Below are 18510 nucleotides of genomic sequence, written 5' to 3' on the forward strand. Positions count from 1 at the left end.
AATTATATTAAATACAATTTGTAAAGGAGAACTTCTTCTTTTAACTTCAACTTATTATTTCTATTAATATAAATTTAAACGATAACAAATAACTTAATTTAAACGAAATACAATTTATATTTAATAATTATAACGTGTTGTTATAATTATTGTTTTCTTCAATAAATCTTATAAGCAAAAAAACGCGGGAATTTATTACACAACCCAATATACATATATGTATGTGCATTTTGTAGTATCTAGATGTATTATAGTTGAAAAACAAAAGGTGTAGCCACAGTTCAAGGCTTTCGTTCTAAACCACGAAGTACCTGCTTTCCATAAACACGACTTTCCTCGGGTACCACGACGATACCAAAGATACTCCGTGCCGATAAAATAAATTGTCGACCGTATCCTAGACGTTTCTTACTTTTTCTTTTTCGTGAACTATCGAGCATTTTGATCTTTCCAAGAAATATGATTTTGAATTTTACGTTTTAGTTCAGAGTATTTAATGTAATTACACTGGCAGTTTACTGTATTATTATAAGATGAATTACCTTTAAAATTTTTTAGTAAAAACTGCCTTAATTGTCAGAAACATGAAGGATTACATTTGTTTAACAATGATTAAATTAACAAAGTAGAAGACTGGAGACAAGTAAAATGTATGTTGAAAATCGTTTCAATTTAGATAAATATTTCTAGAAATTTTTGGAAATATAAACTTGTGTTCCATAAATGGCTATTAGTTATGAATATATTCGATTATTTACAAAATGCAATGCTGTGTTCCGGAAGAAACGCTCAATGCTGTTACTAAAAAACTATGTAGTACTACAAAATATTAAAATGCTGATTAATGTAGCCATTTAAATATTAAAATAATTGCAACTATTCCAGTAGAACGTACTGTTTATAAAAATAACTTAAAACTTTTCTCACAACTGTCATGATAAAATAATTTTTCAGGTACCATTTAAGGTATTCATTTTGGATTTTTCCAAGAAATAAGAATTACCTTTAATAAATATAAGTCTTTAATACCAATCCTTTCACTGTTAGTGAAAGTACTTATTATGAGTCAGACGTCTGCAGTTTTTACTACAGTCATATCGTTTCGGTTGATTGAATACTTCTTGTTAGAGGTTGAAATACATAAAATCACAAAAAAATTACCAACTTGTGGTTTGAAAGTATTAAACATCACCAAATGTAATACAATTGAGGAAAAGTGCCTATGATATTTACGAGATATGACAGTAACGTTTCGAAAATGATTGTATCCCTTAGAATAAAATTATTTCAAATTTTGAAATGATATATTTGAAAAAAAATGGAAAATACATGGAAAGTAGATGTGACATTTAAATACGTTGGATACTAAAAATAGAATACCTATCGAAACATAATCTTCATCCCAGGTCATATAAACCTGAGGAGAACAACAGGGTTAAAAATTGTACTTTACAAATTAAACAAGGATATTTGTGTCGATATTTGCAGGATGCAGTGTATTTTTTGTCTACATTAATGAAAATATTTCAATTGTAAATCTTTGTACAAACTGTTATTAATAGTGTAACATGATGTTGCTGACGTTTTTCTTGGATCTTTATTTTGAAAACATTAGAACCGGTAAAAGTACTTAAAAAATTCAGTTTTAAATGACTTAGTAGCTGTCAGAATAAGAAACAAACGAAAGTGTGGTGCAAAGAAATACACGACTCGTTTAAATACATAGAGCATCCATGTAATTGAAGAGGCGAACTGTACCTTGAGAACGACAGAAGAAAAAGCAATGTCCCGAGGCAGAAGTAAATGGTGTGAGGTCGCTTAGTTGTATTCCAACGTTATATTCACACACCTTTGCCCATTAGTGAAGTTGAACATTATAATCGTACGTTTCTATTTTAAACAAAATTCCATACCTTTCGTTCCCCTAATTGATGCATTTTCTCACTCACTATAAGAAACTCAGAAATTTGCACTAACAAATTATGAGTTCAGAAATTATTTGAACTACAACTTAGTAAGATAGCATTTTGCTTTATCAACTTAAATTATTAAGTTAGTTTCTTTTATGTATTAAGATGCCTCTATTTCGATCAAGTCAAAAGTATTCAAATACAGATAAAAAAGGATAAAATGACTTACTGATAGAGCTATATACTAACAGAGTTTAAAATACTGTCATGTGATGTTAATTAAACAGACAGCCAACTGAAATTGGTAGCGTAGATAAAAGGAAAAAATACACATTCCGATTATACCAGTGCAGTCGCGAGAAGAAGACACTTCATACGATTGGGTAAAGGAATCTGTGACTTGGATCACAGACGTAATACAAGGTGTGTCAATAAAGTCCAGTGAATAATATTGTACTGTCAATGAGTATGTTAAAGAAATATGTAACAAATAGCATGATACAGTCCATGCCTTGTACTAACATGTTGCACCATAACATATTCCTGTCAGACTTCTTATGTTCTTGAGGTTATGTAACAGAAATATTTGTATCTGTGTCAACGAAGTCCACTGAATAATATCGTAACTGTCAATGAATATGCTACAGAAATATATAATAACCGATACAAACTTTTGCGTACAGATTGATAGCAGATTGGCAGCAGATTGGCAGCAGATAGTGACGAAATTTGTCTACATATCCATCTGTTTCAGCATTTGGTTTCAGTTTTGCATGCAGAGCCTGCCTGACAGAATCGTGAAGCAGATTGTGTATAGCAGATTCTGCATCAAATCTGTAACCATTCTGGTTAAGAAGTTGCATGATATAGACCATGTCTTGTATTAATATGTTACGGCACGTGTTCCTATCATGCTTCTGGTGTATTTCAGGTTATGCAACAGAAAGGCTTGCAGGTATGTTAATGAAGTCCAGTGAATAATATTGTAACTGTCAATGAATATGCTACAGAAATACATAACAAGTTGCACAATTCTGTCCATGTCTTGTACTAACATATTCCACAACATGTCCCTCTCATACTATTTGTGTTTTTAAGGTTATGTAACTGAAAGGCTTGTAGGTGGTAGCCGTCAGTGAGCCATGTCACTGCAATTCTGCAGGATTTTCTAGCTCAGAAAAAGACTACAGTATTTAATCATCTGCCCTATTCACCAGACTTGCCTCAGGCAAACAGTTTTTTAATCCCAAAGTTAAAGTTATCACTGAAGGCTACACAATTTCCCAGCATTCCAGACATCCAAACAAATGTGACAACATCACTAACAGATGAGTAAAGGTCTATCGGGACCCAGGTACCGCCCTCTATTCGATCATCAAAAACGTCCACTTTTAGGATTAAAAGTTATAATCGACCAGTTGGTAAGAAGATGTCAAGAAGTCATTGAAAAGGGGGAAACTACATTAATGATTAAACTTATTTTTTTCCTATTGGGGAAGCTTGCCGAATTTGGACCACTACAATAACTTGTCATGTGTATTCAATTTGGGCCTTATGACATACAATACATATATGTATAATACCACATATTGTATATCATAAGGCCCAAATTGTTTATACATGATACCTTATACTAGCGATCAAATCTATATAATAGTCCAATTTGACAACCTTTCCCTAATATAGTTAAGACAAAAATATGCAAAAGACTTCCAAAATAACCTGACTGTCCTCATTTTCTTGTCCAACTCACCGAACTTTCTCGACACACCGTGTATGTTCAGTCGCTATCCTGGCAAGGATGTTCACGTATGTGCCCCGTCAGTATCTTATCGTAAGTGGCACATCGGGCGGTCGAAACACAGCACCGCTTGGAAAGAAGTCGAGCTTTTTAATGGACCTTAAATAATGATATAATAGAGACACATCGCGAGTCGAGGCGTTAGGGTTGAATCTAACACTTTCTTCTCGCGGGCCGTGAAGAAGAAGAAGAACTGGGAATGGATGGGGCGGCGATCTCGGTACGAGCATTCCGTGGATTTTCTTCCCGTGGTCGTGTAAGTGCGGTACAAACGTTACCACTGGCAAAAGGATGATAGCCCCCGCCGTAGACGCAGGAAGCGGAAATTTATTGCGGAATTTGCATCGAGAAGACCCGCGTTTCCGAGATAATCCTGCCACCTTTCCTCTACAACTGCGCGACGGGATAGTTATTGGGGGAGGACAAAGTCGCTGTGCGCATTTAGTTGGCTGTTGCACATGATCCTGGGTAGAGATGGCGCGAACTGCTACTTGTGAATCACGAGTGATTCGATCACGTTCGTTCCCAATCACGGTGATTTTTCACAGTGATTTGTGATTTTTCGTGATCGTTTCTGATTGGTGGAGAAACATAACAGTTATTTACACGTAACACATAACCTGTATATTTTATATTAACGACATCGAAACAAAAATTCGAGTTATATCGTATAAAGTGAATTAGAAACAATGAAGAATAATGAATAAATTATTGATTATAAATTATAATCTACATGTTACCTAGCAAATCATTCTTTTAGAATTTCTCGTTTTTTCTAGTGATTTTTAAAAACACAAGTAGTAATGTAATTCATCGTAAAATCATATTGAATACGTTTTTCTGTTTAAAGATCAAGGACTTACGGTCGCAGTGAGCAAATTCACTTAAGATAAAAAAATCGTAATCACGGTCGTGAATGAAGGTAAATCACGACCGTGATCGTGATTCGGCGATCATTGTGATAAATCACCGTTAGTGATTTTGCACGCCATCTCAAGCTGCATTAAGTTTTGACGAAAATTCATATTTAGGGTACGAAAACACCCCTTGTATACATACCGGGGTAAATAGTATTTAATGATTTTCTTTGCCTTTAAAACTATTCTATTTCCTTTGCTTATGTTTAAACAGTATTAATAAACTCAATACCAGAAATATTTATGGAAATTATCCTACCTATTCCATAAAAATCGTAAAAAACTACCCCCAAATATAGAGTGTGTGAGAAAAGTATTCGCACATCTTTTAAAACAGAACAACTGTTTTAAAATTGAACCAAGTGACTTGAGATTTTTGGGGGAGTTAGAAGAATTAGTTTACTAAATGATGTATCAAAAGAAAATATGAAAAGTTGCAATTTGTCGAAATCGCGAAGAAAAAAGTAAAGGTTGCTTTTTACAACTTTTTTATTTGAGAATGTAATGAAAACTTAATAAATACATTTCCAAAATGTACGTAATATACATGCTGCACTTTTATTGAAATCGGTTGAAACAAAAACGAGCAACAGACATCGAAAGATGTAAGAAGATTTTCTATAGTTGTAGGTCAAAGATCGCGGAAAACTGCGATTTTCAACATTTTTAACCACTTCTATGTCATAGCAATGTTAACCGATTTCAATGAAATTGTCATTACAGTCTCAGATAAAGAAATTGTAAAAAGCAATCTTTATTATTTTCTTCGCGATTCCGACCAGTTGCAATTTTTTCAAAATTTTGTTTACACATCATTTAGTAAATAGACTTTTTAAGTTTACAAAAAAAGTTCAAGTCACTTGGTCCAATTTTAAAAACATTGTTCCGTTTTAAAGGGTGTCCGAATACTTTCTTTAAAGAAATAAGTTTTTCTAATCTTACAAATTCGTTGTAAGTTGACTAAATATCTCTGTTAAGATTGAAGATAGGAGAAACTGTTACAGAGAAAAATGGTACTGCTAAAGAGGGCAATTATGACGATATAGACACAATTTTCATTTGATGCCATTTCCTAGGTTATTTGAAGGTCATTCATGTTTTTTTAAATAACATCTTGGAGTTTTAACTTTATAGTGTTGTAGCTAATGTCCAGACGAATTTAACGACTTAGTATACTATGATTTTCGATTCAGATATCTGGGTTCGAGGAACGTAAACAATATGGAAAATTATTTTTTTAGATCAAATTAAATGTTTAAAGTTGTGACCTTCCGTAATACAAGCATTCGATCATTTTATAAATCTTTGAAATGTTGTTTCAATTTCAAATGTTACAACGCGATTTGTTACGTTAGGAACGTATAATATAGTTATGTTATCTGAATAAATACTATTAAATTTCCGATATAAAAACTGCAGAAAATGGCATTAAAAAAATAACAATATATTGTAAAAATGCTTTGTTTACACTATTTTTCCAAAATTCAACCGCAATATCTAATTTTTATAAAATATTGACTGTCTTAACTTTTTAACTAGTGAAGACTACATAGTTACCTGGTTACTAATAATAAAAATAACAATCTATAAATATATTATAAACATATAAGTAATCATTTTCATTGTTTACAGTTATATTATACTACTTTATCAAAAATAGCAATTATTAATTGCTACTATTACTTACGTCATTAATGTCAGCTAACAATTGTCAATCCTTTTTGTATAAATATTTAATGACATTATCTTGGAATTCGCATAACAATTTACTGAAAAAATTACTGCAGTAATTCGTGAAAATACTAAAACGAATTCTTTGATCCGAATCAGACAAAACATCGCGACATTGTTATTCACTTATTCTATCGCGAACTATTTTGCTCCGAGGCAAATTGTTAGGTCGGAGAACGTTTTCTCGGACATGAAATTTTCGAAGGGGAATGTTTTCGACACGTTAAGGGGACGAAACCTTGCCTTAGGTAGCGCCGTTCAGACAGTAAAGGGCACTGACTCCTGGATCTGCAATCTCGTCGACCTGATCTGTCTGAGCCTTTGGACCCAAGGGCGTAATACACCCTAAAATTTCGTGAAATATTTTCAAATTGATTCCAAGAAATATCTCGATACCAGTAAAAAGTCTAAACACTACCGGTCGTTAAAGTTACCATTTTTGGTACCCGTAACTTGTTTCTAAATATGATATTTCATAAAATCTAGGTATAACCACAAAAGAAAATTTGTCGTGTAAAATCAGCTGACAAAATGCGTACGCTTTTTATAAACTTTGTATTTGTTAATTATTGATTTTCTTCTTTCAGAAGTAATTATTCAAAATTTCTTAATACTACTATGCAAAAATTTGTATTTCAGAAACTTCTTTTTCATCCAAAACGATATTCTCTTGAATATATGTAGTTTTTATTTTTTAATTGGTAACTTGATAGGATTTTCTTATCGATATTATAAATGTCGATACTGTTTTGGACAATATTTTTCACGTATCGATATTTAACGAAAAAATATACATCGATGAGCATTACCGATATTGGAACCAATATCGTAAATCTCTAATATGCACACAGTCAAAGTTGTTGCACGTTCGATAGAATAAGAAAGATTCCCAGCGAAAAGTTTCTTCCCGTCAGTGATCATCCACCCCAGACAGACGTTCCCGGCTCCTAGCAAGCGGATAACCTATCGACGTGCGATGTAACCTCTCCCCCGTTGACGTTCCTCTTCATTATTCATATCGAGACCCCATGTGTGTGTGTACAGCACGGTTTCTCTCCTTCTTTCTGTTTTTCTGCTCATTTTGCTTCTGTTCCCCCCCTCCCCCGACTCCTGTACGCGATGGCAAAACACAACTTCGAGGAGGCCCCCGTTCGACCGTAAACATCGGGATGGGATTTTTGCGCCGTGCCCAGCGGAGAAGTCAAAACCGCTTCGACGAGTCTGACAACGCGCATTAATCGCGCATGGGAAAAAAGGTTAGGCGATTATTGCCACCGACACTGAACGACCAAGCGATAGAGGATCGCGGAATCGCCGTGTTTATAATGAAAGACACGTGTCTTCCGTTCGAGGAGGAAAATGTGTCAGATGGAATTTAAAAAAAAAATTGTCAGGGTGTTGGATATTGTATCCAGGATGTCTTAATTAGAGATATTCTTAACTGCACTGTATTTTCACGGCGTTTCTTGGTCGAAGTTAGTATTCACTGGAAATTTCTTTTTCTCTGTTATTTATGGTCAAATTGTCCACTTGTTTCGGTTATTATTTTGTCGGGATTAATTTACAGGAACTAGAGTCAAATTAAAATTTGTTTGTTTTATTTACTATTTGACTAGGTTCTGAAAAAAATTTTTTAAATCTAGGTAGCACATGACGCCCTGAAGACGTCCATCTTACGGCTATTTTAAGTCCAAGACGCCTTTAAGCCGTCTTCAAGGCGTTATTGGGCGTCATGTGCTATCTGGGAATTTATCAAATTCTTAAGTATACTAAATTGTAGAGAATCATGTGTGTTGTAAATGCATGACAATGATAATAAGATGTTTAGATGAATTGACAGTTGGCTGTGTAATTTAATATGCTTTAGGTACTTTACTACTTCTTGAACTGTTTGTGCTGACAAGTATAGTCTTTTGTGAATAACTGAGGGCATAGTTTAACAAGCTAGGAAGTTTGAATCACGACAATTGAAATTGAGTATTCTAATGTAGCACTGAGGTTCTTTCTATATTTTATTTTTGTTTAGTATTTCAGATATATTTTCTGTCTTTGTTTATGTGTTATCCAAATCTGATTTTAGCTGAAGATTTTGGTAAAAGATTTATACAAAATACTTTGAAACTGCAAGCACAAAAACCTGTGTAATAAGACATTCATAAGTAAAAAACTGAAATAAATGTGAAGCTGAGAATTACACAGAAAATTTAATAGTAAATTTCATTGAATTATAAAATAATTTAGATTATTATATTGTTGTCATAAAATTAGTGAAATCCTTAATAAAAGAAACAAAGTTCTACTCACTTTCTGCTTTTGCAAATTTCTCCGTAAAAATACGAATTTGCATAAAAATGCACAATTTATTGATAACGAATAGTTTCGAGGTTAACACTTTTAGGTACACATACTGTATTACTCTAAAATAATATTTAATTAAAAAATGTTCTTCAAATCTAGGCTTTTTCTGAAAGCTACTACCCGAATTGGGTTCCGTTTTAAATTAAAATACTTATATATGTATATGTTAATGTTTATAGACATCTTTAGTGTAACATTTGTATTTCACATTTATTTGTAAACTAATACTTTAAAAGTTATGTAGTATGATCGATGGCAATACTGTACCGTCCTTAGTAGACTGCGGATTTTATTCATTTATAGCCTATAAATGCTCTGTGAAATACAATAAAAAACTACGAGTTTTCTATTTTATTCTGAACCCAATGATACTCAAGACGAAAAATAAATTTCTACAATTGCTCTTGTCTTTATAAATTACTTTAGAAACTTTTATTTTGCATAAAAATCCGCTGTCTAGCCATTACTGTTATTTCAAGTAGTAGTCATCAACACTAACCAGACACAGTATATATGTATCGGTAACAGAATTTTTGCAACTTATTTTTAGATGTAGAATCACTTTACTTAATTGTTTCAATTTGAACCTAAAAAACTTTTTCACGGGCCATTATGACTTTTACCCTTTTATGTAAAACAGCGACGAAATGGAAATAAATAAATAGATATTCGTGGTTTGTAATGTATTAAAGATTTCTTAGAATCAGTTCTTATCATTCCTAACCCAAAAAATGGGTTTTACAAACCCATATGATTTTGTACTTTTTATGTTACATTATTGACTAAATGGAAAGAAATAAACAGCTACTTTTGGTTTGTAACGTATCGAAACATTCAGATTTTTTCAAATCAGTTCTTCTCATTCCTAACCTAAAAAATTGTTTTACAAACCCATATGATTTTGACCTTTTTATGTTACATTATTGACTAAATGGAGAAAAATAAACAGTTACTTGTGGTTTGTAACGTATCGAAATGTTGCGGTTTCTTCAAAATCGTTCTTGTCAATCCTAACCTAAAAGATTGTTTCGTAAACCCCTATGATTTTGACCATTTTATGTTACAATAGTGACGAAATGGAAAGAACTATATAGATATTTATTTGTGGTTTGTAACATATTAAATCAATTAGATCTCTTCAAATCTCTTCTACACAATTCTTAACCTAAAAAAATTGTCCCACGAACCTCTATGATTTTCATCCATTTATGTAAAAATAGCGACTGAATGGAAAGAAATAGATACTTGTGGTTTGTAACGTATCGAAACGTTGAGATTTCTCCAAATCTGTTCTTACCAATTCTAACCTAAAAAACTGTTTCACGGATCGCTACGATTTTTATTCTTTTGTATAAAATTGTAACGACATGGAAATAAAAGAATAGATACTTGTGGTCTGTAACGTATCAAGGACATGACGGTCTCCTCAAAACGGTTCGACGTGAAAAAATAATTTTGGAGGATGCTGCGCCATTGCGCATCCTTGTGTGGACGTGGGGCAGTTTTAATAGCACCCGCACGGGCATGGTCTTCGGGGCCCGAAACTCGAGTGAGGGGGCCCCGAAACGAAACACAGTTCGGCCCGAGTATCTGCATATAAATCACTGGTTGGACAGCCTTAAGAACCCGGAGGCTATTGCGTACCCACCAATAAACGTGAAACATTGCTTTCGGTTTCTTCCGCGGACGGTATACGTTTAAAAACCGCTTCCTTATAGTTGCCACGTTCTGTGAACATTTTGGAACGAAACAAAAAAAAACAGACTCAACGAAGAAAAGAATTACAAAGGGGATGTGGGAAAAGTTTTCTATGCGACAGTGACTGAAGACTTGTAATTAACCCCTTAAGGGCTTACTGAATTTTAGAAAAATGGGTGAAAAAGAAACGTCTGTGTTTATTTTATTATATTACTACCCGGATAGCACGTGACGCCTTAAAGACGCCTATTTTAGGTCTAAGGCGTCTTTAAGCCGTCTTCACGGCGTCATGTGCTATCTGGCTATATAATTATTGGTAAACTTTTATCACACTATTTACCGAAACAAAATTTGTTTAATGTAACAAGAAATTATACGTGTAAAATATTACGTTTACATAAGATACAATTAAATTATGTAGAAAATAAGGGGGGGAAAATAAGGAAATTTGAATAAAACAATGTAATAATATAAATACAATACGTAATAATATAATACGTGAGTGTACAGAAGAGACGGTCATATTTTTATCAAACGTAATATTACAGAGGTGGACCTTAAAGGAGTAATAAAATAAAATGAATTAAAAAAAATAATAAATAAATTAATAAAATCATTGTTTGAGACTATAAATTAAGTATTGTCATTAATGTTAAATAAATGTAAACTTTACCCTTTCGAGGCTGACAGGACAATACCTTCCAAGGTAACATTTGCAATCTTTCCTGAGATATATGCTCCCAAATTCAACAAATGAAAATTATAATGAAAAAATGTATTAGATATTCAGCAGCTAAGGTGAAAAAGCATGTTTAAGCTGCAGAGTTGGACTCTGCCTCTGCATTAAATGTTTTATACCTTACAAGTTAACAATATTATAATTAATTACCTTATTCTACCAACCGTTTAACTTTGTTAATGATATTGTGAGATATTTTAATGAATAAACTCATTTCCCAGGTGTTCTATTCTTTCCTGTCACTACTGAGACCTATTTGGACATATGATTCCATTGTAAAAGCTCAGTGGCACTACATACTCTATTTTCGAAACTATGTTTAACCTATTTTTCTCTTCGTATTTGAGTGTAACCCGTACTATTATATTATTGAATTCATTGTTAAAAAAGTCCGTCTCCAAAGGGTGAAATATGTAAACTATTATTGTACACTAAGAAATTATACGAAATTAAAAAAGGTAAAAAAGCTTTGTAAAAAGCACTTGTATTAGGTGTATTAAGAAGTAATCCACAATTGTTCTTTAATTACATATGGGGCGATATATTTTGAACTAAAAACATACTCCAGACCCTTCACTGACTAAAATTAGCGTCAAACTTTGGAAAATCATTCTTAATACATGAGAAACAGTATGGACCCTTAACTTCTACAGAAATCAGTACTGATTTCGCCAAGTGAATTACTTATTGCTATACCGAATAAATTACAATTTACTCAATTTTTGGAAATAGAAATTAAAAATAATATTCTGAACCGTTAGTAATAAAGATTCGAGAATAGATGAATTTCTGAACCTTCAAATAATATTCTGAACCATTTAAAAAAATTCATTAGTCATAATTTACAAACACTACTGTATGAAATTTAAATAATTAAAAAATAGTGTTTCATTATTATTATCTCTGTCATATAGACTTATGGATCAGTACTATCTAACAGAAAAAATTGATCCAAAACTATGAATACAATTTTTTTAACGAAAGCTTCCTTTTCAAGATAACCGATTTCGAACATGTATCGGAGTTGCAGGTAATGATCGAGATACTTGTGCTGATTTTGACAGCACATGGACGCATTCCAGCGTTCAACCTAACCATGTTTGGACGTATATGACCATCCCTAGTACGTCCAACTGCTTTGTAAAAACGGCCAGTATCTTCGGAAGCGATCAGATGATAAGAAGATTCTGATCCATCAATATGTCTGTGGGGTCTTTATTCCAATCGTACTTCGTTATCGATTAATTTAGTAAATTTAGATTTCTTGAGAAATAATCTGGGGAACACTAATCTTTTGGTGTCTCATCAACTATACATGTTTGATACATTTTGTTACATTTTTTGTGATGGTATAAAATGGTCAAACTTTTTTTACAGACTACCACAATTATACAAAAAAAATGAAGCATGGAATGTAAGAGAAATCATTGAAAATTCTTTTTTCATATCTGTAAAATCGTATCTGCTAAATGCTGAGGATATTAGAGTTTTAAAGTTTATGCTTTTTGAATCTCTAATACTGCAATAATTAATGATTAATTCTAATCCAGGTTTATCTATTCTTTGTGTAATGCCCAGTTGCAACAAATACTTTGTAACATCATGAATCTTTAATTCCTCTATATTATACGTTTTATAGATTTAATTATGTGAAATTAAAATTTATTTACATTATATCTTCCTAAACAGATCTAAATCTGTATTTCTAATGTTCCAAACGATTCAATGATAATTTTACGTGATATTCCGACTTTCAAACTTGAATTATTACCTGTTTATTTGTATAATTATAACTAAACTGCGGAAGTTTACGCAAATTCACAATTTCACATACTAGCATTCACAAATTTAAATGGGATAGAATTTTGAATTTTATACTATAAGCTTTACCACGTTAATGGTAACATATAAAGAGTACTAAACTGTATTAAAATCGTCATTTTATTGTATTTTCCAAGTTAAGGGACGCTAATAAATACACAAACATCCACAATCTAGTTATAACTGCTATAATTGCATTACAAATATTCGTAAAATATTACAATTACTTACAAATATTATAATTATAAGTATTGCATAATAATGTTTCATTACTAATAGTTTATTAATGACTAATAACAGTGTGTATCGGTATTTAAAATTATTTATTAGTATTAAAGAACATTACTACTATTTACTTACAAGCAGAGCTGAGCAAAATTTAATCTAATTACAAAATCTAAATTACAATTACAATGTAATTGCAAGACTATACGATTACAATTACAATGTAATTGTAAAATTACAATCTAGTTGTCAAATAACAATGTATCCGTAAAATTAAAATGTTATTATAGTTGTAATTGTTTTGCAATTACATTGCAATTACGTTGTAATTGTAACTTAGATTATGTAATTAGATTACATTTTGCACAACTCTGCTTACAATTAATATGATCGCAAAAGAGTCCTACATCTTCTCTGCGATGTAATTATAAGTATTGCATAATCACTTACAGGCAATATAATGATAATTATTCTGAAAACTCAAGATTACAATTGGAAAACAGAACTTTCCCCCGATACGTTTCATTTGCTAAATTAAGTACCGTTGCAGGAAGTACATGAAAAAACTTTGTTAAAAGTAAGCATGAATCATTACACGCAAATATGCTACGGTCGTAATTTTTCCTGCAGCCTAAGAGCACGCATAAGAAGGTAGTGCCGCGGACTAAAGTGTACGTTATGTCGTAAAGAATTCTAAATGTGTGAAAGTTCTGTTTTCATTTCGTGCTGAGAACTTTATGGATTCTTTTTATTACCTTCGCCTCCAAGGTCTCCAGTTGCGCCATTCTGGGTTCAAGAAGTTGTTGCTGCGAACCAGCCCCAGTATGTAGAGCAGTCTAAAACAAAAGAAAAATAAAACTTACATAAGTCTGTGTTCTTATCAATTTTATATCTATTACTTCGTATGAATCATCAAGATCGTGTTATTGATTACTAGACTGCGTATTTTTATGCAGCTAAAACTTATCCAAATATGTAACAAATATGCAGGAAATATGTAGAAATTTTTCAGAAAATATGAAGAAAATATGAATAAATATGCAGGAAGTATGCATACCGAATGAGTCAACTCTGATTTTCTATCACCACAGTTAATCTGCTTATTACACGTCTAGCAATTAACAATGTCTCCTTCCATTATAAAATTTGTATCTGCTATTTCACTTATCCATTTGTTAATTATAACTTGTTTGGCACTTCTTGTTTCAGACATTGTACGAAAATGAGTAAATATTTCTAACGATCAGCCCTCCGAAAACAGTGAAATTAAACCAACATCCTGATTCATTTCTGTTGCTCTACTTTATAACGTGCTCAACGTTACTATTTACATGTTTTTGAATATTACTGACTGTATATACACATGCATATTATCTGACCATATTATACTGATCAGGCTTATTATAAACTGATCATACAACAGTTATAATATGGAAGTATTATGAATCGTAATTCATAATTTATAAATTGTTGTAAAGAAAACTGATAACAGAAGAAAGTATGTAAAATATTGTTTTGGCGAGGTGTCCTATAGTACGACATATTTATTTATTTACAATACTAACACAAAACATTATTTATTAACAAAACTTTCTACAACATTAAACGATAACAAATTCAAAACAAGTCCGTTCTACAAGATTTTCTATCTAAGACTCTCTGTCAAGTTGTTTAAAACAAACTCCTCTTAGCAACCCTTTCGATTCAATCATCTTCAAATGAATGGATTGCAAAGGTCGTTTAACAAAAATGCAGGGCGACTTTCCATGGCGTCGCAACAATATGTAGAAAATATGTAACATATTCAGTCATCTGTCTTTTATATAAGATATGCAAAACATATGTAATATGAAAAATATAAATTTGCATAAAAATCCGCAGTCTATTGATTACTTCATTAACCTTTCAGAATAAGCTTCGATGTAATATACAGTGACTCACAGGAGTATTCGTACCCTCGCAATTCTTCAATTCGAATGATATTCTTTAACTTATAAATATTCTTTAACAATATACATTCTGAAACGTTTGTTACTAAGGATATATTGTGCAATAACTAAGCTTTCGAATCATATATCATTAATTAAAAATAGTAATGCATGTAAATGGAAACTTAAGGAAATTATCGAAAATTTAGTCTCATCAAAATATTCTTATTTGTTATATTTAAGGGGCCACAGGAAATTTACACATATTTACAAGTATTTTCATTCCACAAGGATACAACTGCTATGAGTACGAATACTTTTGTGAGCTTCATTTATATTGTTATGAATTTATATAATATATTACTATATTACTATGAAGTATCATTTACATTACTATGAATTAATATTCAATAAACAACGCATTATTCGAAAGCTTAATTATCGCTCTGCATATCCCTATTGATAAACATTTCAAGTCGACAATATTACGTGGACCCAACCAGAAAAAGCAAGTTGCTGTGAAGATTTTTTAAAATAAAATCTTTTTGTTGCATATTATTTTTAGCATTATCTCCAAAATAACAGAGTAATTTGTTCTTTGAAATTGCTATTATTTCAAATGAATCGATTATATTATTTTTATTTTCCAATAACAGCATTGAAAATAAACTTCCGAAATAAGTTACTTCGAATAGTTATTTCTTATTTTAATATCGAACAAAATTTGCTCAGGTCTGGTGTATGATATCTAAGAAACGCCTTATGCATCAGGGCGTTCTGTTAGGTACACTGACGAGCAAACTCGGTTTCGCTAGGGGCAAATGTATGGTAGGCGAAGGGCTTCCTACCATTTAGTTTTGGGAGTTACTGAAATTTATGCCAAATTAATATTCGGTTTAACACTTATTTTTGTACTTGAAATAAATTTAGTAAATAATAGGAGGCTTTTCTTCCGCTAGGGGAAAAAGTGGCGTAGGAGAAAAGTTTTCTACCACTTGGTAAATTTATTCCAGGTAGTGAAATAAATGTTAACTCAAATATTAATTTAGCATATATTTCAGTAATTCCAAATACCATGTGGTAGGAGGCCCTTTCCCTACGTTACTTTTTCCCCTAGTGGAAGCCGAGTACAAGTGCTGAAATAAATGTTAAATCGAATGTTAATTTGCTACAAAATTTCAATTATTTTCGATACCAAATTTTAGGAAGCCCTTCTCCAACGCCACTTTTTCCCCTAGCGGAAGCCTAATTTGCTCGTCGGTGTACATAGTGCGAGGTCAGACAAAAGTGGTGAGGACGCGTCTCAAGGCTCTTCGAACATTCTCAAACAGTTATGTTCACTCCATTGTATTCTTATAGTAATTACAGTAATCCCACGTTACGCGAATTCAAATTTGTCTCGTTACAAGCACCTGACGCACTTATTCCAGTCTTTTGAAGCGAGCCGAATTGAAGACGACACGCAGCCCATTTGTCATATCCGGATCAGCAACCGTAACGGAAGTATTTGATAAGATACTTGTAAAGTATACTTGACAATAGAACTACCAGAATAGAATGTATGTAAAGTTAAATTGTGTAATATACAGGGTGAGTCACCTAATGTTTGCACCTCCAAATATCTTTGTTGTTGTTAAAGATACGTCAAATATCTTAAGGACAAAGAGATATCAAGGTCACCTTCATTTTTTAAAACGGAATCGCCCTTTTTTAAACACAATGAAAATACGCCCTTTCAGTATGAATTTAGTGACTATAATTATTCGAGGTCATTCAAGGTCACGGATAGAGAAAACTCATGCCTGCTTTTCGGACAATTTTTCTCGTACTCACACATGAATTGATAGTTATAGCTGCTAAAATATGTGTACTAATTGCGAATGTATAATTAACAATTAGCTTTCTGAGCTTTGACTATTATTTTTTTACTACCAAACAGAAAATGATCCGATTCGCCTACTATAGTAGTAAGCCTACTATAATAGGAAGTTTTGTCCGTTTCTGAGTTAAAAGAAAATAATAGATTTTCAATATATTTATTAATATTTACTGAGCAATATAATATCTATCGTTACTAATGACCTCCCCAGCGTGATGGTAATTGGTGGATTCCATAATAAATGTATTGAAAATGTATTATGTTCTTTTTATTCAAAAACGAACAGAACTGTCCGGTAGACCTAATACAAGGTGTGTAAAAAATTAAAAAAAAAAAAAAAAAAAAATCTATTCTAAAATCTAAAATCCGTCTTTCTGACGGGTTCGGTAAATCCTAGCCGCCCAGATCATGCGACCTGACATCATTGGCCTTTTTTCTTCGGGGTTACGTCAAAGTTAAGGTCTACTCCAAAGCTCCAGCAACGATTCAAACACTCAGAGGCAATATCAGAGCTCTAATTCGCGAAATCAAGCCGGATTTGTCCGACAACGTTATGAAAAATTTCCTTAAACGAATGGCTGACTTTTTGCTTCACCTTTAAATAAAAATATTTTAATAATTCTAAAAAAAAAACGTTTTTTTTTATAATTTAAAATAACATCTCTCAATGGAAGACCCTATGTAATATTAGCACAAATGGTTATGAAAAATGTTGAACCAAATATTGGGATCAGAATATTTCCGGTTTTCTTCTTTTTAGAATACGAAACCGCAGTTTCTGTATCATACATGTGGAAGTGGTGAACCGAAAACTGTCAGGTTCGAGGGATCATCCTTTCAATCGGACGCTTCCTGTCACGCGGTTTATCGCGGATTTCCTGTTGGGACGAAGCATAACTTTCTTTTTAAGTCCTTCGCGGTTACACAAAATACATTATTCGTGTTGCTGACAGAATTTTCTACAGGTGACAGGATTTCAGCGGTAGGATGTCGTGGCATTTGTGTGTATATGTAACAATGATTATAATTATATGAATCCTCCGCTATGGTGCAGGACAATGGTCTTTGTTCTACTTTCCCTACTTTCCTTTTATAAGACTAATCTTTGTATTAAAGTCTTTAATTATGTAACAGTTTATTTATATTTTAAAATCAGGTTTGTTTTCTAAATTTTCAGAATGAATAAATGGAGCCTTATTTTGAATATTTAAACAAATACGAATGACATTAGGCATTTCTTTCAGTTAGTTTACATTATTGTAGTCTGGTTTTTTTTTAATATTATTGTTATGAAAGGGAGTTTCAGAGATTTGGTTAATAATTTTTTCCACAAAATTTATATTTTAAATTTATTTCAAATGTGAATAATTAAACTCTGATTGGGTGGTTTGGCATGGAAATTTGAAAAAATTCAACATATGGAGCCAGTCAATTTGTTCTTTGAACGGCTCAAATAAAAGTACAGGGTAAATTTTGAAGAGATGCCACCCTTTTTGGTTGAGA

General features: G+C 32.2%; 1 protein-coding gene across 1 annotated transcript in view; it reads right to left on the minus strand.

Annotated features, from left to right (window-relative positions):
- The window catches only part of LOC107186341, a 58887-nt gene that overhangs the window by 21487 nt on the left and 18890 nt on the right, over positions 1–18510 (minus strand). The window contains exon 3 of the mRNA XM_015574184.1: positions 13956–14036. Coding sequence (XP_015429670.1) covers positions 13956–14036 — 81 coding nt within the window. The remainder of the gene's footprint in view (positions 1–13955; positions 14037–18510) is intronic.

The sequence above is a fragment of the Dufourea novaeangliae genome, unplaced genomic scaffold (assembly GCF_001272555.1).
Source record: "Dufourea novaeangliae isolate 0120121106 unplaced genomic scaffold, ASM127255v1 scaffold85, whole genome shotgun sequence".
In the NCBI taxonomy this organism is placed as follows: Eukaryota; Metazoa; Arthropoda; class Insecta; order Hymenoptera; family Halictidae; genus Dufourea; species Dufourea novaeangliae.